A 26,183-nucleotide genomic window follows, 5' to 3' on the forward strand; every position below is an offset into this window, starting at 1 on the left:
CGTAGCAGCTTTTATTGTTGGGTAATTAAATAAATGTTCTTCTTGAGGAGTAGAAAGAGAGTGGTTCCTCACATTGTGTTTGTTTTGCTTAGCTTGGCTGACCTTGAAGTGTGTATAAAAAATAGTGAGAGCGGTTTGCTCAAGAAAGTTGAAAAAGGAGATTTCAAAGGATTGGTTGAGATCATGGGACACCTTATGGCTCTTAAAGAGCGACAGAGCAGCACTGATGAGATGTTTGAGCCTTTAAAGCAAACTATTGAATTGCTGAAGACCTATGAACAAGAATTACCAGAAACAGTGTTTAAGCAGCTGGAGGTCAGTACAAAGTTTGTGTTTTCTTTATAAAAGAAATAGAATGTTTTCAGATTTCAGAGTGGAGTTAAGTGGATTGAAGTAATTGAAAAACAGAATGTGGTGATGGCCCAGGCCCATGTTTTAGTACTGTATGTGTTGTATTTAATAATATCCACCACATTCTGGAAACTCAATAAATACAAGACAAGATAATACTGGAGATAATATGGGAGAACTGATATGGATTAAATGTTTAGATTTTTTTCAAGCAAAATTAAAAGGAGTCTACTTTTTTGAGAGAAAATAATCAGGACTGAAGAATATCAAAATGGTCTATGAGGAAATGTGTGATATAAAAGAAATAACCAGGCACTCTTGGAAAATAAAGAGTAATGTTACCAACCTAGAGACTGAGGATAATAAAGGGTTGTGTTGAGTCAGTATGTGATAGTTGGGAGAAGGGGTGAGCAGGGAGATAAGTCAAGGAAAGCGTGTTGTAGAGAATTGGCAAAGGATACCACCACTCATAGCATGACAGTGTATGGAGATGAAGACACCTGGGTATGTCCAGGTGACTGTGGGGAAGGGGAGCACAATATGCGTCTCATCACTTGGAGGTCTTCTTTGCAGGAGCTGCCTGAAAAATGGAACAACATAAAAAAGATGGCCATAACCGTGAGGCAGCAGGTGGCCCCACTGCAGGCAAATGAAGTTACCATCCTCCGCCAGAGGTGCACAGCCTTTGATACTGAACAGCAACAGTTCTGGGAGCGATTCCACAAAGAGGCTCCCTTCAGGTATGGACCCAGTCACCACTTCTGCTTCCTTTCCTTTAAACATGGCAATCTTTGAGTTACTGATGATGATCTATCCATTGAGTTTGTCTATTCTTTCAGCAGATGGAGACAAGACAATACTCTTCCCTACTAATGGTTAGAATGTGGTACTAGTGTGGGCTGTCTTATCAGGATGAGATGATGAGTATTGGTAACCAAATATTATACAAACACCCTGCCTTAGAAACAAGTCTAGAAGTTTCTATGTCTCCAGGTCTATAAAGGGATTATAGGTGATAAAATTACTAAGCATTTATTAAACTACTAGTATTCAAAATTCTCCCAGAATCTTTTTGGCTTAAAAAAAAATATTGATGGGCCCTCCCTGTTGGCGCAGGCAGTTGAGCGCCATACTGTGAAGCTGTCCGCAGCCTCTGCAGCGCAGGTTCAATCCCAACTGGCCAGTGAGAATCCCACATGGCATGGCAGATCTCTCCTCTTTTGGACCCTGCTTCCCTCAGCACTGTATTTCCGTCAGTCTGCCTGTTCTGTTCCTCACACTGTCTCTGGTGAATCTCCCACCTTCCTGCGCATCTGCCCTGTACCCCGGTTCTTGTATAAATAAATAAATCTTTAAAAAAATTGTTGATGGAATTTAAAATAAGTTTGGAAGGTGTTTTAGCAACATAAAGAAGGCATTTGAGTGGGGGCTTTACTGCAAAGGTGCTTTCTTTGCTTAGTAATGCTCTGATACCTCCCTACTTATTATTAAGGGTCTTTATGGAAACAAAGCAACTATAGACTGAAGAATACCATTCATGTGTGCCCACATGTGTGGGTTCCTTTATCACGGGCTACCTCCCTTGATGGGGAATTCTACCAGCACTCTCATCCTGGTTCACTGCTCAGCATTGGAGACTCCAACCAGGAAAACAGTTGGTTCTGATTGGTCCTGTGTCTGCTGATGTGCTGCTGAAATGGGCACTCTCCCCTCATTCCAGTTCTAGGACTTGCTTTCTGTCTCCCTACCTGAGCTTCTCACTAGGTCACTTATATAGTTTTGGAGAGATAAATTTGGAGGTCTTCAACTGGAAAATGTCCTACATAAGGATTGAGGAAATCTTTCCCGTTTAAAAGTTATCCACAGAAATATTACATTGGAGATATTCATTAAAGCAATGAACAAAAAAAAAAAAAACTCACAGCTTCATTGAAAGGAAATATATTTAACATAATGATTAAGTACATGGACTTGGGATTCAGGCTGCCTAAAGCCTAATCTCAGGTCTACAATTTTTGTCTATGAAAGGGAAGCTACTCAATATCTCTGTGCTTCAATTTTCTCATCTCTAAAATAGGGCTGATAATAGTATCCATTGCAAAAGTTTGTTGATAGGATTTAAAAATAACATTTGTAAGTATTTAGTATCTGACACTAGAGTGACCAACCATTTTGGTTTTCCTGGAACTATTTTGGTTTGTCAGCATTACAAGTCCCAAATCCAGGAAAGTCCCTCTGTTTTGGGCAAACTGGGATTATTGGTCACTCAAGGTGACATACAATGCAGGTCTACCTATTACTATTATTCATTTGTCAATCATTTATTACATAGCTGTTATTTCCCAAACATTGTACTTGGGGCTAGAGAGAACAAGATAAGAATGTTAAGGGCCTTCCTGGTGGTGCAAGGGGTTAAGTCTCAGCACTGTCAAGATATCAGCAGCCACTTCAACACAAGTTCAATCCCCGGCCAGGTAGCTAACCCACATGGTGTAGCAGACCTCTCCTGTCTCACCCACTGCTCCCCTTAGCAGTGTATTTCAGTAGATCCACTTATTCTTCCCCACTATGTCTCTGCTGAATCCTCTTACCCGCTCCAGCTGCACTTCTGGTCTATACCCCAGCTCCTGTATGCATAAATAAATAAAATATATCTTTTTAAAAAAAGATGAAAATGTTAAGAGGCAAGGAAGGACAGAAATGTAAACTATGTATGTATATGTATATATAAATATCAATACACATAGTGTATGTGTGTGTGTGTGTGTATATATATATATATATATATATATATATCATATGACTCTAAAGCAGTGTGCCACCATTCTGGCTGCACTTGAGGATCACTTTGGGAGTATTTAAAACTTCTAATGTCTAGTCAGTCCCATAGCCCCGTTAAATCAGACTCTCTGGGGTTGATACCTGAGCATTTGTATGTTATAAAACTCCCAGGTGATTCCAGTGTGCAGCTAAGTTTGACTGCTGCCCTGAGATGAGGTAACTGGTTCCTTTTAAATAATCATTCCAGGGCATATAACTCCAAATGAGTCTTTATCTCTTTAGAATTATTGCCTATGGCTACACCCTTGCTTCAAAGAAACATCTATTTCTTAAAACACTACTGAAATTCCTTTCCTACCAATTCTTTCAGAGTCTAAATACATTCTATTGACTTTTTCTTAGGCATGCAATTGGATGATTGAAATTCAAGACTGATCATGCAGAGCCAAAGCTGGTAAAAGATGTGGGCTATCAAACTGGGTAATATGGCTTAATGTTAATAACAACCCAGCAATGGCAGCAGACATAAAGATAATGATACTAATATCTTTGCATCAGCTATCTCTTAAAATTTCAAAAATATTCCGTGAAATATATTCCCAAACAGACTACTGAGACTGCATGAAAGTAAACAATAATACTCATTGGCTGATGTGTTTTTGTATGTCTATTTATTGGAAATCTGATAACCCTTCTTCATAGTTACACCACTTGTGTGCATTGATCAGCTGTTGTTGTTTTTTAATTTCATAGCTGCTTTGCTCTTTTCTTTCTTAGTACTTGTATCTGTAGGCTGTGAAGATATCGCTACTCTTAGCTGGGTTTTCTAAATTCACATCTGTTAATTTGACATGCAGATGAATCTCTACAAGGAATATGAAAAGAACTGCTCACAGCAGTGTAGAAAACCAAGCATTGCAGCAATTTTGATGTATTTCTCTCCTTGTCAAGAAAACTATCAAAACTGGAACTGGATTGTGGATTTATTGCTGAAGGAATTTTAGTGGGAGTGAACTCATGTGTTTTGTTTTGTTTCTCAGTGTAGTGTGCGTTTAAAAAATTTAGGTGCTGTATGTGGCAAATGAGTTTAATTCTGGGTCCATCACTTTTAGATAATATGCAGTTATAAAATGTTGACCCTGCTACAATACTCTGTGAATGTGAATTTCTGTTCCTGATTAGACTATAGGTTAAGCTCACATTGATCTTGTCTTTAAGGAAGGAAAAGAAAGTGAGCAGCATTTGTGTGCAGTCATTAAGCACTTAAGCTCTTGAAGTCTGACAGGTGCAGGGTAAAGTCAAGTTGCTTGGGTTAAGGTTCTTTCTTCATGTCCTGGTCAAGTTTTACATCCTCCTGCAGTTCTTAACTTTAAGCCATATCAGCACATTCCTAGCTGAGCTCTCACACTTCTCAGTAATTGGCTAAATCATCATATTTAGACTCAAGGACTTTCCACAATTCTTAAAATTACAGATTAATTCTCCCCTTGAATAAAAGGAATGTTCTAAATTTCTAGTAGCATTATCTTGTTTGGTCTTTTTGACCTTGAAAATAGTCTTCCTCACCTTAAGTACAGTCTTTCTGACTTAAGGAATGATGCCACTATATACAACCTTAGCCACATCAAGATGAAGGTAATCCAGAGGTTTCTCGGCCAAAACAGTTAATCACTATGAGCTCAAGATGCGAGAAAATCATTAATGGTTTTGAACCATTGACAACAAGATTCTATGAAAAGTTGAAAGAGCCTTCTGGAAGACACCCTATCGGGTGCTATCTACATGACAACTAGAGAAGGCAAGGGTTCCACAATATCCCAATGCAGCAGACATAAAAGCCATTCTTTCTTACACAGTATCTGTTGTAGCTTCAATTGCTGGAGAAGAGAGTTGTATTAGTCATTAAATCTCCCAGAGACATACCACTATCCTAAGATGTATCATTAGTTCAACATGACCCTGTTCTTAAGCTAATCTGACTCATTCATGATTCAGGCATCCATGGCATAGAAGAAGTTGTGGTCTCAGCAGCAGAATTAGAGATTCTATTTTTTCATTACTATTTCAATTTTAAAAATGAGATGTTCTAGGATTTTAAAATAAAATACATTCCGGGACTCAAGAACTTAGAGCCTTGGATACACTTTCAAAGATGAGTGATAATACCTGTGCATTGGGCATTAACTTTAATGCCCACTGAGAAGATAGTTTGCACCCTCTGTAGAAGATGACAATGGGAAAATAAGAATAAGACATTTGAGGAAAAAATGAAGTGAAGATATTCTAGGCAGAGGAAGCAGAGCGTGCAAAGTTGCAGAAGGATGGAAATGGGATAAACACCTGGAGAAAAGCATGGGTATATGGTTGGGGTGCTGGAAGTGGAGATGAGAATGAAGAGGTCCATGTGACCAGGTTTTGACCATGATCAGCCACGGAGGTTAAACATGAGAACTACATAATGTCAATACCATTCTCTTGTGGCTGCAGAGAACACAGTGTTGTGAGACAGCCTCAAGACCAGGTTTTCCAGGGAACAGTGATTACGAGAGCTCAGGTGAAAAGCTGTAGGACTGAACTAAAGCAGTGGCCATGAGAATGGAGAGAGGAAAATGGATCTGAGACAGACTTGGGAGGGAGAATAAGAAAGATTGAATATGGGAAATAAGGGGAGAGGAGATTCTAGAATAATTTTCTGTTTTGATCAAGTAGATGAAGGTGGTCCTGTGTCACTGATGACTGAAATGGGAATCACAAAAATTGGAAAGACCTAAGGATCACAAGTTCCAGTGGCTATATTAACTTTTATGATACCTGTGTTGTATCAAGTGGAGGTTTGTCATTATTCATTACACAGACAGCCCTGGTACTGAGGTTAACATTGGTGGCTAGTTTCCTAAGAATCAATTTAATCAATCTTCCCCTCTCTCTTTTTCTTTGCTCATGTCTGGGTCATGCCTGAAGCAATTACTTTTCCAAGATCATATATATGTGGACTGCATTTCTACTTCTCTTAATTATGGTTTTATTCATCCAGACTTTCCAGGAATTTCTCTTTTAGATTAAAATACTTTTGCATTTCTATTTCAATTTCAGAGACTTACTACACCCCTTTCCCTCCTATTACTTTCTTGTTCTTATACTGTATTGTTCCCACAAGGTTTTGAGAACTGCTTCAAGTTTATTAGGCACATAAATCAGATCTATGAATATTCTGACAATTTGTACTAGAGATTTTAAATGAGAAGAGGGTTACCTGTCCTCATGTCTAGAGGTTCCTTTCACCACTTCAGCCCAATTAACTCTGATGTGTGCTCAACTATAGGTAATTACTGTCAACAAATTGAACTATAAACTATAAACAAAAATTATGCCACAGGGTAAAGTTTGGAGTAGGTTTAATAAATGATAACCTTTTACAAATATTTGAAGAAATCATATTGATTTAAGGATGTTCATATGTGCTAAGGAAAGAATAGTTAGAATCATTTATTATCCTCTGTGCACATCCCCCAAACATTCTATAGCTCATCTGACCTACTCAATTATTCCTGAATTATACTCCATAATAATGCAAAGAGAATGTGGATTTTTAGAATTTGTCTGAATTTTATAGATCTTTTGCTATCATCAAGACACTATGTTTACTTTTCAAGTTCACTCTAGTTCAGATAAAAAGGAGAACCTACATACTCCAACGATTAGTCTTCGGAAATGAAGAGTAAGCAGGAAGACCATTCATGGTTGGCAATCTTTCTTGCTGGACCCCTTGCTAAACAGATGTTACATTTCTTTCCTTCTAGTTCTTTTTCCACTGTACTCATGTGGGGGAAAAGCTCTTTATATATACAGACAAAGGGCCTTTTTGAACTCTGAGAATTCCAATATCACGGTCCATTCTGAAACACTCGAGAACTAGAGTATAGTGAAGACATGCAACGATGTTTACTCTCATTAACTTAAGATGTAAATTCGCAGCGAGAGCACATAAGCCAAAAACATTTAGATGGAACGAGTGGGAATCAAACATAGCAAGCATCAAAGTTAATCTGACACTAATTTAATAGCACGCATAACTGTTATTGTGTTGCCTGGTAATTAGGCTTAAGTGGCAAGCAGTTCAGGTAAATGACTTTAATTACAGTTACTTTCCACCTATCAAGTCAAATATTCCTAATGACAACTGAGCGAATAAGCATTTATACCTTCCCTCCATACCTCCCCTCTATGCCCTACCAACCAACATGCACATGAGCACTAGTCTGAAGGAAAGGGCCAATACTCATGTCACTCATTTCCTCTCACCTTTCCCCTTGATTGATAATGAATCCTGTGATGCCTTGTTCTGACTTTCAAGAAACATATATTCACCCTAAAGTCATGGTACCTCCAATATCAAGCCCTCCAAGCACACAGAAATAAGAAAATCTGAGAGTGGTCAGGAGGAGAAAGCCTAAAGGGAGGCGATGGGAGGAAAATGGGAAGCTCCTTGAACACTTGGGTTAAGGGTGCTACTGATCAAAGAAATGTTATCTTCCCATGTGGGATCCTTTGCATAGAGAGACCTTACATCGGAGGAAAGGCTGTGTCAGGAGAAGTCAGGTGGTGGAACGCTGTCAAGTGGGTTACATTGGGGAGGATCAGGAGCAGTGGATGTAAGCCATAAGCATTGGGGAGAAGAAAATGATAAAGAATTTGGTAAGGGTGTTGCTTTTAGTTTTCAAAGCCCTTGTCAGTGGTCCTCAAACTTGGAGGTACTGTTACCTGAAGCTAATGCCAGTCATTAGTGTGAGCTTCCTCACAGTCAAGGACATCAACCTGCCACATTGATACGACCCAGGAAGTTTGAAAAAAAATGCAGTTCTTCAGTCCTAACTCAGTAATTCTGATTTAATTGGACTCAGGAGCAGACTGGGCATAGAGATCATTTGAAACTCTTAGGAAATTCTCGCATTCAGTCCAGAGAGCAACTGCCCTAAAGTGAAAAATGTCAGATTGGGTCAGAGTTGGATCTAAGTGCCAGCTCCTTCCTTAGACTACCTACCCCTGGTTGCTCCTGTTAGGAGCTTTGGATTTACAAAATTTGCAGCAACATGGCAATGCATTTTTCTCAAATGATCTAGAAACATCAAATGGAAGCATAATCTAAAGGAGGCATGAACAAAGGGGTTTTCCCCTCTGTACCTGAATGGGGTTGAGGGAGGTGGAAGATGCAAGTATTTTACCTTCTTAGATGTGAAGAAACTATCCAAGGAAAGTATTCCTCTTAAATTTCCCCTCCTGCAAGCAATTATATTCACCCCACTCCAACTTATCCTGTATCTTTTTCTCCCCAAGCTTTGTTGAAAGTCACTGTTCTTTGCTGGAATACTAAGCATGTGAAAAGATTTGAACTGGAGTTATTTTGAATGTCCTAAGAAATAGGCCTTTGTAAGCTGTATTTACAAAGGGACTGCATTGTGTTTTGTAGGTTTGATAGCATTGACCCTCATCTAATGCTGGATGCCAGACACCTTGAGATCCAGCAGATGGAATCTACCATGGCCTCCATTTCCGAGTCCGCTGGCTTATTTGAGGTCAATGTTCCTGACTACAAGCAACTGAGGCAGTGTAGGAAGGAGGTCTGCCAGCTGAAGGAGCTATGGGACACAATTGGCATGGTGACCTCCAGTATCCATGCCTGGGAGAGCACCACGTGGAGGGATATCAATGTGGAAACTATGGATTTGGAATGCAAACGGTTTGCCAGGCACATCCGGAACCTCGACAAGGAGGTCAGGGCCTGGGATGCATTCACAGGCCTGGAGAGCACTGTATTGAACACCCTGACTTCCCTGAGGGCAGTGGCTGAGCTCCAGAATCCGGCCATCCGGGAGCGGCATTGGAGGCAGCTGATGCAGGCCACAGGCGTGAGCTTCACTATGGACGAGGGCACCACCCTGGCGCACCTCCTGCAGCTCCAGCTGCACCACTTTGAGGACGAGGTCCGGGGCATTGTGGACAAAGCTGTGAAAGAGATGGGTATGGAGAAGACCTTGAATGAGCTGCAGAACACCTGGGCTGGCATGGAATTCCAGTATGATCCCCACCCGCGGACTAATGTCCCCCTACTGCAGTCTGATGAGGACCTCATTGAGGTTCTGGAGGATAACCAAGTCCAACTGCAGAATCTGATGATGTCTAAGTACATTGCTTTCTTCCTGGAGGAAGTGTCGGGCTGGCAGAAGAAGCTGTCCACTGCTGATGCTGTCATCTCTATCTGGTTTGATGTACAGCGCACATGGTCTCATCTGGAAAGTATATTTATTGGATCTGAAGATATCCGGGCTCAACTACCCCAGGTACTTGCTAAGGAAATCCTGTTTGCCCCTTTTCCTATCTGAGCCAAGGGATAACCACCCACTCCTTGTATTCTCTAGACACCACCCATTTCCACCCCCAGCCTGCCTGCTGTGGCTCTACTCAAGGGCACCTCCAACAAATGTTGACCTTACAAGCCACCAAAAGTCAAGTAAAAGAAAAGAGAAAAGGTGAAATGCACACCAATCAGTTTTTCCCTAGATGAGTAGGAAAAAGAAAGTAGAAACTGGTTTAAAAAATAAATGTACATGGCAGGGAGATTGAAAGCATTAGCTATTGCAATTTAGGATGAGCTGTTCATGTTTGCTCCATAGATAATTACAATACAGGTAGCAATGGGAAGTGGGCATTATTTCCAGGTGAATTCAAATTCCTTCTCACCCTTGAGTCTTTCAGTAAACCTTTAACCTGTGCCAAAATGCTAAATACTGGTCTTCAGCTAAATACTCAACAATGAATTTCTCAGAAATATGTGTTTTTCTCATTACTACCTTCCCTGTGGTTGATTGTCCCTTCTAATTTGTCCTAATTAACATGCTATTAACTTATATCCCCCCGTCAGTGAGCTCTAATTCATTAAAATTTTTTCTTCTTCTTTTTTTTTTTTGCAGACTTCCTCTGTATCCTTTCAGCACAGCAAATTCTTTGTTTACAAACCAATTTGATTCTAAATTGTCACATGTTGTCCAGGCCTGTTTAAAAGTTAAAACACATTCCATCAAAATATTTTATTTTTCCACCTTTCTATCCCACAAAAGCATATTCAATGTGATGATGCAGTTTAGAAGTTGTATATTTGCAATGGAAAAAAACAGTAAAAATAGTTACAGTTTTGTAATTAAGTCAAACTGAATAAATCATTTTTTATTTTTCTCAAATGCTAATGATTGAAAAAGGTTTAATTGAAAAAGGTTTAATGATTGAAAAGGTTTAATTAGAGGAAGCCAACACATAGATGGAGACCTTTGTAGAGACTTTAAAGAACTTATAAAAATATTTAAAGACTATTTGAGAACTTTCAATTAAATATTATAACATATTAGTATCGTTAACTTCTCAACAATGCCTACGGTTTGTATGTGAAAAATTTAAATATGTTTTTCCTCTGTTCTAACAATATAGCAGGCAATTCTGAAACATTATTATAACTTACATTCTAACTAGTGACAGTCTTCAGTCATTGTGAATACTTCTCAACTTTTATTCACATATCTGCACATTTTTACATCATTTCTCTCTGTATGATTTCAATTTTCTATTCATCTCTTTTCATTCGAACATTTTTGCCTAATATTTATACTTTTCATTTTTCACTTCATTTTTCACAGTCTTTATATTTCTTCATTTTTCACTGGAGCATAATATCTCATTGAGAAAGCAAAATTTACTTTACCTTGCTTTCCTGTTTTTCAATCTTCTTGGGATAGAGGTGGGATCCCACAGGTCCAGATCAGACTAGCTGGAAAACTCTTAACTCTGTCATTTGCAACCATTGGAACTTGGACAAGATACTTAACCTCTATGTGTCTCAGTTTCCTCATGTGTAGACTGAGACTGACACTACTTCAGGAGCTCATTAGAATAGCGCACGTGAACTTTAATATCATATAGAGACGTTGACATACAATGTTGCACACCTGAAACCTATCTAATGTTATAATGCAGTGCAACTTCAATCAAAAATAATGAATTAGGGCCTCCTGGTGGCATAAGGGGTTGAGACGCAACCTATGAAACTATCCGCAGCCACTGCAACATGAGTTTGATCCCCGGCCAGGGAGATTCTCAAATGGCGCAGCAGATTTCTCCTGACTCGCCTGCTGCTCCCCTCAGCAGTGTATTTTAGTCAGTCTGCCTGTTCTGCTCCCCACTCTGTCTCTGGTGAATCCTCTCACACCCCCACATGTCTGGCCTGTACCCCAGTTCTTGTGTGCATAAATAAATAAATCTTAAAAAGATGAATTAAATTTTAAAACAGTGCATGTAACAATTCCATATAATTGTTGCTATGTAGTAATAATGCCACAAGCTCTTCTCAGGTACCTAAAGCACTGTGCATGTATTATTATCTTAATCGTTTCAACAGCACTGTGATTGTGTGTATGTTTGGGGGAAATGATGACATCTAATTAATGTTGACATAGGGTACGTTTGATGAGGAAAAACTTACTGTGGTTATATCAACTTTTGCATGAGTCCAGAGCAAACATGAATTTCACTTTTAAGAATTACGTGTTTTATGACAACAGCTCCCAAAGGGTGGTCTCATGTGACCCCAACAGGGTCCCTGAGACCTTCTCAGGGGATCCTCAAGTTCAAACTATTTTAATAACAATACTAAAATATGTTTCCCTTTTTTATTCTCATTTTCAAGAAGGTACATGGCATGTAATATCACAATATATTAGATTCAGAAACAGAGCAGAATCTCTCTTCTAAGTCAGGCGTCAAAGATTTTTTTTTTTTTAAGTGAAGCAATTCCCTGTTATTTTGTTTTGGAAAATGTAATTATTTTATATAAAAACATTCATATGTTAACATAATGTGATTATTATTATTACTTTGAAAATGAATTAACAAAGTTTTTTAAAGTTCTCAACATTAGCTGCTACACAGATGATATATCAGTAGATAGAATATTATCAACCTATATTAAAGCCTTTTGTACTCCTTTATCATTTTTAAAACATACAGGGATTTTGAGACTAAAATATTTTAGAACTGCAGTTTTAAGTTAAAGGTATTTCCTTTTTTGGATTTAATCTCCAGGTTGGGCATCCTAGGAATCTAGGACAACCTGCTTCGGGTTTGCTACATGAGGGAAGTTTTTTTGGAATTGAGAAGCGTGGTAGTTAATTTCCCCCTCTTTTTATTTGCAGGATTCTAAAAGATTTGAAGGCATTGACATTGACTTCAAAGAGCTTGCTTATGCTGTTCAGAAAACTCCAAATGTAGTGGAAGCCACCAACAAATCAGGTCTTTATGAAAAACTGGAAGATATACAGAGCAGGTGATGATTTACCTCCTGTCCCCTTTGTAACACAGAAGCCAACAGTTCCTCCTGCTACCCCATCCCTGAGTTGGAGATCTTTGTTTAATTGCCTGAGTATGTGTGTCTGGTGTGTGTACCTTGACTTGCTGTGTGTTTGAGTATTAAGGATCTTGTTAGAAGAGTGTTTATTCTGATGGATATGTGTAGTTGTATATCTGCAAATAGCCATATATATGTCTTACACTGATTTCCATATATATTCCATATGTGACACATGTTTGCATTTAGGTAATACATCTGTGCCTGTGGGTTCAGGCAAACTTACTTGCAAAACTATCTGTGCTTTCAGATTACACCTGTGTGAGAAGGCCCTGGCAGAGTACCTGGATACCAAAAGGCTTGCCTTCCCCAGATTCTACTTTCTCTCGTCTTCTGATCTGTTAGATATCCTTTCCAATGGCACAGTTCCACAACAGGTAAGCTTGGAGGAGGGGAGGGGGAAAGTTTAGAAATGTCCAGAAAGACTGAGGAGTTCCCAGCAGGAGAGTTTCAGGTCCCCATTATGCCTCTTCTCGCTGACAGTGGGCCTGCTTCAGCTCAGCGTTGCCATCAGCAAGCATCGTGCCTCACCCTATACTTTCCTTCATTTCCACCATTACTGCTTCTCAGGATTCACTCCTGTCCACCAGTGACCATTACTCCCTGAGGTAGAATTGGAGAAACTTTGAGGTGAAAGGGTACACCTTTACAGAGAATGCCTTTGATCTGATTCTAATGAGAGATCCAGTAAAAAGCAGTTAAAAATTATGCTTACAATTTCCATGAGGAAGTGAGATTGGAAGCTATTAACTGGATATCAGGTGGTGTCATGAAAAGAGCACATATGTTTTGTTACAGACAATTAGAAACCAGAGACATCCTGCAGGGAAGGAGGAGGGAGAGGGATCAGAGGGAGGGAGGGGGGAGCACAGGGGACTGAGGTGAGGGTACACGGGTGCCTTGGTGAAGGAAATTCTATGGGGACTACACCTGAGGGGGAGGGAAAGCAAACATTGTTTAGACATGAACAATGATGGTAAAAATATATAAATATTTTTTTTTTAAAAAGAGCACATATGAGGAGTCCAAGGCTTGGTGCTCTGTTGTAACCACTTATTAGCCACATAGACGTGGGCATATCTCTTCTTTGTGACAAGCTTTCATCTATAAAATAAGTCTTGGTATTTGGATCAATAGACTGTAGTTCTCAACATATGGATGTATCAGAATTACATGGATTCCTAGACCCACCCCAGTTATTTTTCAGATTTAAGATTTCAGAGTTTCAGGGTCTATAGTTCTGAGTGGGGCTAAAGAATTTGCATTTTAAGGATTTAGCATTTGATGGTGCTGGTCTTCACCATCATTTCCCCTTTCCAATCTGTTCCCATCTGTAGAGTCTAAATCTCAAAATGAGTGATAGGAGGGAAGGCTGATGTCTCTACTCTATGCTCTATGGTCCTTTAGTTTTCCTCCCTTCTCACCCTAAGAAGAGGTCAAGATTTGTTTGCAGTTTCCTTATTTTCCTCCAGACTGATGATATAGAGTCAAAGTACTTATTCAGAAGTTACTTGAATGAGATCTTTTCCTCCTTTGGTGTGATTTTATTATTCAGTTGAAGTATAGTTAGGTTCATTTATTTCTCTTTGCTTTCAGGCTTGTGCTTTTCTCCAACCTTTTTTATTTGATTGCTTGAATATATAGAATTTTAAAAGCCAACTATACAAAAAAGATATGTAGACTCAGAGAAATGTCATTCCTTCCCCTATTTTCTCTTCTCCCTGTGAGCAACCAATGGCATTAGTTTCTGGTTCACCTTTCCTATTTTGACTTTGCAAAAATAAGTAGATTTACATTTACATTTGTATACATATATTGTTTAACTTCTGTTTCTTACACAAAACATAGCATGCGCTATATAAACTTATTTGCAGTTTGTATTACTTAAAGTTTGTATAACTAAGTTTTTTACTTAGTTGTAAAACCTAGTAACCACTGCTTATCAATTCAAAGATCTGTCCCTCATTATATCACATCTATCTCATATTCCATGGACTAATCTCTAATAGTTTGGTAATTGGATGCCTATAATCACTTTGAAATGTGTGGTATTAAAGTTCTATCGTCCTGTATACTGCCAGAAGGGAGATAACTGGGTCAAAGGGTAAAAGCATACGTAGTCTTGTTAGACATTGACATAGTCCCTCCATAGGATTTATGCCTTTATAACACCACCACCAATGGATGAGAGCCTTTCCAACAGAGCCAAGAGATGACATCCATGCATAGATTTTATCTTTGTCATTAAGTTGTTTAAGTAATTCTTCCTCTCCCCTTAGCCCCAGAGAGAAATGGGAAATGTCCCAATTCCTTCTATATCTGTGTCTTTCGTTTTCATAGATGACTGATAGAATGGTCATGTTTGGAATTCATTGGTGACAACCTTCCCCTCAAATCCCTGTAGACATTGCCCTGCTATTTGTTGTTACAGAGAAGTCCTCTAAGCCCTACCTGTTTTTTTTTTTTTTTGTTGTTGTTGTTGTTGTTTTTTTAACCTTCCTAAGTAGTCTCATTGCTTTCTATCTGGATCTCTGTAGAGATAAAATTTTAATTAATTTTTTAGAAAATTTGTATTTATTTAGATACTAGTTTTATTTTGTTAATTTTTTCAATACATGATGACTTTTTTTTCCTGTTTGAAAACCAGGGCTTTCAGTATCTTTAAAAAGGTTTGGTTCAACATGCTTTTCAATAGTATTTCAATTCAATTTATCTGAGTGTTTTCCCTTCAGGTTTATCATATTTCATAAGTCAAGATTCTATTTTCTCTATGTGATATACTATGCCTTTATATATTCATACATATTTTTATATATGCAAACATATTCCTACATATTTTTATCTCTTAACCTAGTTCTCTGTCATTCTTCAATAGTTTCTCAAGAGTCTCCACCATATTTATTTTGTGTTAATGTTAGTATGGCTAATACCATTACAAACTGTGCTGTGTCATTTGTTGGTCTCTTTGCTTTTTTGATTCTCTGCTTCTACCAGTTATCTTTCACCCAACATTTTATGGTTTATTTTTATTCCATTTAATTAAAAACAATACAAGGTAATGTTATTCATAATTACTTCTGTTTCTTTTATTGAAGCTTCTCATGCACACACACCATATATATATATATATATATATACACATATGTATATGTATATATATACACATGTATATATATGTATATATGCACACATGTGTATATATATACACATATATATATGTGGGGGAGAGAGAGAGAGAGTCTTGTTTTCTCCTTCTTTTAAGTTGAAGGATAATTTCACAAGTCCTGTGCTGGATTTTTTTTTTGAAAGATTTATTTATGCACACAAGAACTGGGGTGTAGGCCAGAGGTGCAGGTGGTGAGAGGATTCACCAGAGAGAGTAGGAAGCAGAACAGGCAGATGTACTGAAATACACTGCTGAGGGGAGCAGTGGGAGAGACAGGAGAGGTCCGCTGTACCATGTGGGTTGCTCCCTGGCTGGCTGGGGATCAAACTCGTGCTATAGTGGCTGGCAGTAGCTGGATAGCACTGTCTTTAACCCCTGCACCACCAGGGTTTATTTTTTAATTCACTATTTGTTTCTGGGTAAAGAAAAGTCCATCCCATTAAGATATTTCTTCCAAAATCACCATAGGTGGGGTTTCCTTGAATACTTTCACAATTTACCCAATTACTCTTAGAATTTTTCCTTCCATCTGATAAACCAGAGAACTGGTTGTTGTAAAGTAAGGATTACAAGTCAGGATACAACAGTCTGAAGTCTCTTGTACTTCAAAAAGCTCTACTGGAGGAAAGCTTTCTGTTTACTGTTTCTACTTCTACCTACACTTCCCTTGCCTCAGGACCACAGTGTTGCTCTGTCTAGCATCCTTCCTGGAGATACTCCCTGGGGCATCTTTGTAAAGGGCCACTATATATGAACCACCATGCTTGAGAGAAGCCCTGGCATGTCCAGACTTTCTCCTTGGTGTAAGCATGCCTGTCCTTCCTATGGATCAATTGGATATGGGTCTGCTGCACCAAAGCATTTCCAACAACTGGGCAACTTCTTCCATAGATCACTGTCACCACTACCTTTGACCCTTCACATTCAGATGAGTTAACATTTTTCTGCAGACTACCCACTACCTATCTACTTCTGCACAATGGTGTTTTTCTTAGGAAGAGAATTTACTAGTTAACCGTCATTTCTGCCCTCCAATCTTCCCATCTGTAGAAGATCAAACAGAAATTAATCAAACTTGTGTGGCTTCAATAGATTGTCACAAGAGTGATTCTAGTCACAAGAGTGATTAGTGATTCTCACTAGTTTTATATTACTTTGGACCTTTGTATCCAATACAGTTGGTCTCTGTCTTCCCATAACCACAGACTTTCTTCTAAATCTTTGATATTCTCAACTCTAATGGTTGTCACATGGTAGGTCTCTGAACAATACTAAGTAACTGCCTATACATGATCTCTAATCCTTTGGGCATGATTTCCTTCATAGGTTCAACGCCACCTTTCCAAACTCTTTGACAATATGGCCAAGATGCAATTCCAGATAGATGTCCATGAGAAACCAACCAAGATAAGTCTTGGCATGTATAGCAAGGAAGAAGAGTATGTGGCCTTCAGTGAGCCCTGTGACTGCAGTGGACAGGTAATAAAATTCTTTTATCCTCCTTACACTTTTTTTTTCTCTCAAGTGTCTGCATTTATATATGGTCAGCATCAGCCTCCAGGGTGGCCTTCTTGACCTTGGGCCAGAGCTGTTGTCTGTGCCCTGGGACTGTCAACTTCCCTTGATTTGATTGAAACAATATTACAGCAGCTACTAATCCCTGCTCTTCTCTCTCTGAAAGGGACACATGTCAACATTCATATCTCTTCTTTAACCAAAGACCTCTGCAGAAGGGAATAAAATGCACATAAACAATTTTTTGAGTCAACAAGGAAGGGATTTTGAAATCATGAGCAGCACCAGGAGACTTTAACATGATAATCCCTGAAGCACCCTACAGGGAAATCTGGAACACTGACACCTTCCCTGAGAGAAAATGCCCTCTGCAATTCTCCACTTTCCTGAGATATCATTTCTCTGTAGAAATACAATTCAGTGTCACTTCCTCCCACCGCCCTACTGCTTAGAGAGTCAATCATTACCCTGCTTTAAGAACTACTGCCTCCAAATCTCCCATGTACAATTCAAGAAACACAAAACACAGGAAGATTCTTTCCTTAAATCTCCTTCTCATCCTTTAGCATCACCACTAAATCCTTTTTTTAAAATATTTATTTATTTATTTATTTATACAAGCACTGGGTACAGTCAGAAGCGTGGGAGGGTGAGAGGATTCACCAGAGCCAGAACAGGGAACAGAACAGGCAGATTGACTGAAATACACTGCTGAGGGGAGTAGCCCGTCGTGGCGGGAGAGGTCTGTGCGCCATGTGGGACTCTCGCCGGTAGCCAGGGATGGAACCAGCACTGCAGAGGCTGCAGGCAACTTTGCAGCCCAGTGCTCAACCACTGCGCCACCAGGGCAGGCCCATCACCACTAAATTCTAGGCCTTCTTTGTTTGTTATCCCAAATGATGTAACAAAGCATTGTCCCTGGGAGTTATAATATAGCCCCAAATAAGGCCTGGAGAGGAGATTTTTTTACTGGGTTCCACCTTTATCCACATATGTCTTGCAAAATATTTCTAGTACCAGGAAAAAATCAGATATTCTCAGTTTTATTCTCAAAGTGGACAGGTCATGGGAATCCACTGAACTAATATAATATTTACAGCAAACACAATCCAGATGAAGACTTCCTCATATGAACTCTAGATAGCAGCCCCTACAACTTCTTAACCCCCTACTCTGTTTTGGATATTACAAATGGACACCTTAACCTGTTGTAATTAAGTCTAGTTCTCACCTACCAACATCCTGGTTACACACAAAAGAGCATTTCTTTGTGCCTTCAGGCAGACTGGAGGTTATGCACCATGTCTGGCTTCCATTCTGTCCACTCCCTCAGGTTGAGTAGGAGAAAACCGTGCAGTATTGATCATGGCTTCTTCAGGATTCAGTGACTAACAGAGCTCTACTTGCAGGTAGAAATGTGGTTGAACCATGTGCTTGCTCACATGAAGGCCACTGTGAGGCATGAGATGACAGAAGGTGTAACTGCCTATGAAGAAAAACCGAGGGAGCAGTGGCTCTTTGACTATCCAGCTCAGGTATTCTCCTAACTGGGACTTTGTGGGCTCCCATTCTCTACTAGTCTCTGTTCCTCAGGGTCCTATGCTAACCTCAATTCCTGTCAGATGTCAGACTCACTATGTGCTTCACAGACAAAAATCAGAATGAGGGAGCAGGGAAATAGTCAGCATGATCTATTTCAACCATTACCTTGGAGAATCCAGAATTGTCCATTTTTACCCTCACCTGCTACAATGGGAGGAAAAGTATACAATTCAACTTATCTAACTACCCCACTTCATATCCATCATGCTTTTTATGGAACACAGTGGCATCAACAGGGAATAAAACTAGGTAATTCCATCCTGTTTGAGTTTACAGACTGGTATAAAAGTCAGTCACTTACAGAAACTTCTCCAAAGAGGAAATGCAAATGCCCAACAGGCACATGAAAAAATGTTCAACATCACTTGTAATCAGGGAAATGCAAATCAAAACTACAATGAGATACCACCTTACACCAGTGAGAATGGCACATATTAAAAAAAACTAGCAACAACAAATGTTGGCGAGGTTGTGGAGAAAAAGGAACTCTCCTGCACTGCTGGTGGGAGTGCAAACTGGTCCAACCACTATGGAGAGCTGTGTGGAGATTTCTTGAGCTACTAAACATAAAGCTTCCATACGATCCAGCAATTCCACTCCTAGGGAGTGGGATCATGCTCAGCGAAATAAGTCAGAAAGAAAAAGAAAAATACCGGATAGTCTCACTCATAGCAGAAATTTAGAAAACCTAAATAAGGGACCAGGGAAAAGACTAATTAATATAAAGTAAAAATCAAAATCAACAAGAAACTATAAACTAGAGACATACTAAGGTGGGGGTAGGGGGACGGGGAGAGGAAGGATTAGGGTCAAAATAAAGGGGAGTGCAATTGTATGGGGAATATAACCAAAATGAAAATGCATACATTGTGCTAAAATGAAAAAAATAAATAAATAAATAAAATAGATCATATATATGTACTTCACTTACAATAGTGTATGCCATACAGAAATCATGTAATAAATGTTGATATTATTGCTGTCAAAAAAAAAAAGAAGTCAGTCACTTACAAATGGAAATCATGTGATAATAAAGAAGCTTCAGGGTGCTCTGGGAGCATAAGTAGTTAGTGGGCTTGGGGATCACCTCCCTGAGGGTCTGATATTTAAGCTGAGATTTGAAATAGGGGCTATAAATCAAAGTTTGAGGAAAGGAGTTACAAGGCATTGTGTAGAGCATGGACAGAAGTTCAGAAGCAAGGCAGATATAAGTGTTGGAGGAACTGAGTATGGTGAAAGCAAGAGTAAGGAAAAGAGGGAGCAAGAGACACCAAATGGATTCAGGAGGGGAAACCTGGATCTTACAGACCATGTTATGGAGTCCAGCTTGATTCTAGGATATATATATTCTTTTGCAAGGTTTATAGAAGGTAATAAGTGAAAGGAGAATAACCATAATCTTTTAAAAATGACTTAGGGTGCAATGTACATTCCTCTGTTCCTTTGTTAATAGCATAATACTAGTGTTGGTATAACTGGGAGCTGTAGAAAACTGGTGGTAATTCAAACCTAGGAGTAGATAATATTGCTCTTGGGAAATATGTGGACTGAGATGAGCATGTAGAACAAACTGTTGAGCATCACTCAAAGTCTGAGTCAGTGAGGAAGAGCCAGTAAAGCAGAATGAGAAATTGTAGCTTTTTAGATGGGAGGAAAATAGGGAGATGATAATCATGGGAACCAAAAAATAAATAAATGAACTATAGATAGAGGGTGAGTGGCCAAAAATGTCATGCACCTCTAAGAGATTAAGTCAAATAAAGAGGCTGAGGGAAATCCATGTACACTATGAGGCAATATAGCAGAAAAGAGGGCACATTGCAGGGGGTGAGAAATGAGAAGGTGGGAAAATGTTGATAGTGAGTGTAGACAGGCAATCAGAAAAGAAGGGAAATAAGCCAGTACTACACAATGCAAGAGTTGTGTGGTGGTGTTGTTGTTTTTTAAAGATTTATTTATTTGTTTGTTTGTTTGTTTATGCAAGCACTGGGTACAGTCAGAAGTGTGGGAGGGTGAGAGAATTCACCAGAGCCAGAGAAGGGAACAGAACAGACAGACTGACGAAATACACTGCTGAGTGGGGAGCAGCAGGAGTGGCAGGAGAGGTCTACATACCATGTGGGACCCTTGCCGGCAGCCGGGGATCGAACTGGCGCTGCAGAGGCTGCGGACAGCTTCGCAGCCTAGCACTCAACTGCTGCGCCACCAGGGGAGGCTCTGTTGTTGTGTTTTAACAGTTGGCTTATCATATTTAAACCATCCCAGCAAGATCACAATGCAAGAATTTCTTTAACAAAATCCAGTATATGTAAATCCATAGGCAAAAATGGAAGAGTGAAGGAATGGTACATTTTACTACAACAAGATTTTCTATTCACATGGGAGTCATTCCCATCCTACTTTATCTAAATCAGAAATTTGAGGCAAGAAATTTTGTTGCCTTCTGCTTGCAACAGATATCATATAGTGCAGTGTATTTGAAGCCACCATGAATAAACAAAATTATGCCTTTTCCACATTATATTTCTCTGCAAACAGAAAATAATATTTATTTGGAATCTCTGAAAAACACAAATCATATAGACCACATTGAGGTATAGTGCTATATTCAACTTGGCCATCAAGAGTAAGCATGTCACATTAGACGTTTTAAGAAATTAAAAAAATGAGGGTACTGTGGGTAAGTGAAAATATGCCACACGTGATCAGCAGTGACTCACTAAACTAGATTGCTAGACACTCAGAAGTTCCAGAAAAGAGCAAAGATTGAGTGTCATTGAAATGTTCACTCAGCATATTATTATCCTCCCAAGCACAAGAAAGAGGTTACCCTTAAGAAGTAAAAATGGAATGAGCAGTGTGGCAACTTCTAGAAGTCACCAATATTGAAAATAGTAAGCTGCTGATTGTCCTCAACCAAATGATAGATTTTTCAGGAGCAGAAAGTTCTTTTCCCACTTGTGTTTTAACCACCTCACATCTCTAAGGATTTAGAAGCATGTAGCTCACTTACTCAGTGTTGGTGGAAGAGGGAGGGAAGGGATGTAGGTCATCTGCACAATTAAATTTTGAGCCCTTGCTGTAGGATGAGTGGGCTGGTTTTAGAGACAATCCAAGTGACAACTTTACTGAGTAACTTTTGTTGTCACAGGTGGCCCTGACCTGCACTCAGATCTGGTGGACGACAGAGGTGGGCATTGCGTTTGCCAGATTGGAAGAAGGTTATGAAAATGCCATGAAGGACTATTACAAGAAGCAGGTGGCCCAGCTCAAAAGCCTCATCACCATGCTGATTGGTCAACTCTCCAAGGGTGACCGGCAGAAGATCATGACCATATGCACCATTGATGTGCATGCCCGGGATGTGGTAGCCAAGATGATTGCTCAGAAGGTAGGTTCTAAACATGTAGGAATGTCCCTGTTTGTGAAGAGCAACACATGAATATTGGGGTTAAAGAGAGTCTTACAGATGGCCAAAACACTGGAGTCCCAGATTCTGTACTGGCTTGAGAGCTGGGAAGGATCATGGTGGCTGCTGTCACCTTTTAAAATTCCCAAGAAATATGATAAAAATATGAATATGATAAACTGTATAATCAAAGCATATCATGCTTTCTATGTTGTGGTAAGCAGAGTGGGCCTGTGCTTTGGACTGGCAGATAAGCCCCAAGTTATCCGAAGTCCTGTGTATCCTGTGGTCAAGTTGAACACTGGATTTACACACATACTCTGCTACTCTCTCTTCAGGTAGATAATGCCCAGGCCTTCCTCTGGTTGTCCCAGCTGCGTCATCGTTGGGATGATGAGGCCAAACACTGCTTTGCCAACATCTGTGATGCCCAATTTCTGTATTCCTATGAATACCTGGGAAATACTCCTCGTCTGGTGATAACACCTTTGACTGATAGGTGAGTGCTGGTGTCAGAAAAACCCCATTGCTGACTGGTTCAGTTCTTCTGATGGCCATCCAGGGTCAAGGTCGCTGTCACTTGCTATTTGTCCAGAAAGCTGAAGGGGGAGGGCCTGGCTTAACACAACAGATATAAGGTAAAACTGAAAGGATCTAGGTTAGATTCCTTACCAGAACAAATCCCAGAGCAAACCAATGAACCATGAGTTTTTGAGGAGTTACTAGGCAGTCGTACATACTTAGATTCTAACACCAACACATACCAGTTCTTTGACCATGAAAAATTTAACCTAATTCTCAGTTTCTTCATCTGTGAAATAGAAATAGAAACTCATACCTTGCATGAGTTATGTGAAGATAAAATGTTTATAAGTTTTATGCAAATTAAGTGCTCACTAACTGATCTTTTGTGCTTTTTTCTTATCATTTTTTATTACTTATTCAAGCACCTTTTACTCTTGGAACACAGAATGATTAAAAACAGTGTAGTTCCTATCATTAAAAAGCTTACAATTTTTTTAGGGAGCTATATTCTCTCCCATTCATATTAATTTATTCATGAATGAGTTGACACCAGACTCTGAACTAGTCCCTGGGAATATAAACATTTCCTGCCCTTCAACTCCAATTCTAGTGAGAGAAAGAAGACATATGTAGATAAAAATTTAAAAAGCACAAGGGGAAAAGTGCAAGGCCACAATGTAAAATAGGACACAAAGCCATATGCTCCAAACTTCAAGCAAGTGACTCAGCAGTAAGGCCTCTGAACACAGAGGGTCCCACCAAGGTTGAGTAGAAAAGCAGAGGGAAGGCTTCAGGGAAGACATGGTGTCTGATCCAAACTTGAAGGATGTTAGTAGGTTGTAGGATGGTTTTCAAGGTGTCCATGAAATTGTACACAAGTCTGCATGTATGTTATGTTTTCTATTGAGGGGCATATAATAATTGTTAAAATGGCTTAGGATTCCCAAAAGCTAAAGAACTACTGATAAATATTCTCGAAAATGAAATATTATATGCAAAGTCATGTAAATTGGAAAGTAAAATGAAATAGAAGACAAAAGAAGAGACAGTAGATTTTTTACTTTGGGGAGATTGTTGCTCATAAGGATGGAAGAATGGTCAGAACCAGACTATGAAGTATAAAGACTATATTCTTTACCCAATGAGTAGTGATAAACTATTGATAAATCTTTCATCAGAGGAGTATAATGGCAAAGACTATATTTTATGTTCTCATTGGATGAATAGGACCATCTGAAGTCCAAAGTAGTCGAAATGTCAACATCATCTGTAGAGTAAGACCTCATGATTCATCTCCCCCATGCTTTTTACTTCTTTAATTCATTTTCCTGCCTACTCTGAAAAGATCTTCCACCCAGGGCAAACCACCTCCCACTTACTCTTACACTTTTCTCTCTTTTTACATGACATCATGTAAAAATCACATCACTGTGTCCAGGTACACCCCCACCCCGCACTTAGATTAAGATTTGAGTTCCTCATAGGACCCAATCCTTCTGCCAACCATCCTGATGCCTGACACCCAGCACCCTAGTCACTCTGGCCTCCCTTTTGTGCTTTGATCCCTTTAAATTCATTCAAACTTATAGCCTTACACATATGTGCTTTCCTTTATTTAGAATGCCCTTCTCCATGCTCTCTGTTCTACTGTCACCTTCTATGCTTTCATTCTACTCTCAGTTCTGACTGAGAGGTCTTCTCTGGCTATTCTTTCTAAAAAAAACAACCACTGCCACCTCCCCCAACAGATCCCTCTGTTCATCTTCTTCTTAACATTTCCCACATTCAAAAATGACCTTTGGAATGTAAACTCTTTGTAATCAGGGAACTTTATGTGTTTCGTGTGTTGCTTTGTTCCTATATCATCAGGACCTAATAGACATTTAATTAATATCTGTTGAATGAATGAATGGTAGTTGAATATGCAAGACCCAGATTGTAAGAGTAAACAAGAAGGGGAAGTTGATGCAGAGGATTTTCCCTAGGACTCTGTGCCTTGACTCCTAAAGGCAAAGGGACAGCTACTGTCATCTGCTTTTAGTGGGGAGTGACCCTTCTCACTGCCCCAGCAAAGGACAAAGGCAAGTAACATCTTCTCCAAGGAAGGTGCAGATTTCTCTGCCATAGGTTTTACTTGGGTCAATCTCATGAGTTGAAAGGGCACATTCCCTATGGATTAAAGAAAATGTTTTCCCACCTCAAGCTTCATTTAGAGTAGACCCTCACCTGTGCCTTTCTCTTTGTAGTGATTCTCAACAAGGTCCCTAACTAAAGAGGGAGAAAATCTACCACCAAATTCCCTTTTTTAATAAGTCTTCTGCCTTCTTGGAAAATGAGCTAATAGTTCAGGACCTGATGTGAACTTGGAATGTAATAATGAAACTATTATAAAATCAAGCAATTTGTTTAGTGTCTGTCTTCCACTCTAGATTCTATGTCCCATGATAACATTGACTGGGTTTACTCACTGCTCTACCCCCAGGACCAAGGACCATGTCTGGTATATAATAGGCCCTCAAGAAATACTCCTTGAATGCATGCAATGAAGTGATTTCTGAGAGTATGGATATGTGCCCAGCCTCCTCATACCCTCATGCCCATTCAGAATATTTCCTTCCTTTCCATTGACATATCAGACATTATCATTCCAACTGATAAAATATATAAGATTTTCTTTTCCTGGGGTCTTCACATCTGCCCAGGAGTTGAAGAAGATAATTACCTCTTTTGGATGTAGAGGTCTCTAGCATACAAATGCTGAATGTCTTATAGAGGGAAAGGGTAAAGTTTTGACAATGAATTGTTTCTAAGACAGGAATTTATCACCTCTCCTATGAAATGATGCAAATAAGAATTTGAAAGGAAGATTTGCTGAAAATAATGGTGAATACTATGTAGACCTTGACCTTGTTTTGCACATTAGATGCTTCACTGACAAAGTAGTATGTAGTTGAATATTTATATGGCAAATTCCATTTTCTCATTGACTTCCATTATTATCTCAAGAAATGTTTTGCCCTGAAAAAAAAATTGGCCTCAACGCAGAAAATCACATTATAAAGAGCATTCAGCTTTTGCTGCTGTGTAGCTTAAGTACATTTAATTCTCTCCTGCCAGTGGAATTAATCAAATGGACAATTGATCCGTACAACCTTTGCACATTCATTAAAAGCACACCCGCATTACAGTACATCTGACTGATTATGCCTATTTCTTTGGAATTTCCCACTGCCTGGATGGGACTTGAATATATAAGTAGAGACAATGGTTCAGCCATTGTCACAGGACTTTGGCACAACAGCGAGTTGAAGAACTAAATGGAAATGCTTTTTCAGGCTGAACAAAGCAATTCTTTTAAGTTGTTTCTTAACCTTTGATGGTCTCCT

The 26,183-nt window shown here is 39.3% G+C and overlaps 1 protein-coding gene across 1 annotated transcript in view; it reads left to right on the forward strand.

The window, feature by feature from the left end:
* The window catches only part of DNAH9 (dynein axonemal heavy chain 9), a 321,611-nt gene that overhangs the window by 69,010 nt on the left and 226,418 nt on the right, over positions 1-26,183 (forward strand). Inside the window, exons 18-26 of the mRNA XM_037492667.2 lie at positions 93-315; positions 925-1,091; positions 8,600-9,470; positions 12,369-12,499; positions 12,831-12,957; positions 17,073-17,225; positions 18,671-18,796; positions 22,015-22,254; positions 22,611-22,771. Coding sequence (XP_037348564.1) covers positions 93-315; positions 925-1,091; positions 8,600-9,470; positions 12,369-12,499; positions 12,831-12,957; positions 17,073-17,225; positions 18,671-18,796; positions 22,015-22,254; positions 22,611-22,771 — 2,199 coding nt within the window. The remainder of the gene's footprint in view (positions 1-92; positions 316-924; positions 1,092-8,599; positions 9,471-12,368; positions 12,500-12,830; positions 12,958-17,072; positions 17,226-18,670; positions 18,797-22,014; positions 22,255-22,610; positions 22,772-26,183) is intronic.

The sequence above is a fragment of the Talpa occidentalis genome, unplaced genomic scaffold, assembly GCF_014898055.3.
Source record: "Talpa occidentalis isolate TD23 unplaced genomic scaffold, MPIMG_talOcc4v2.1 talOcc4.7, whole genome shotgun sequence".
Lineage (NCBI taxonomy): Eukaryota > Metazoa > Chordata > Mammalia > Eulipotyphla > Talpidae > Talpa > Talpa occidentalis.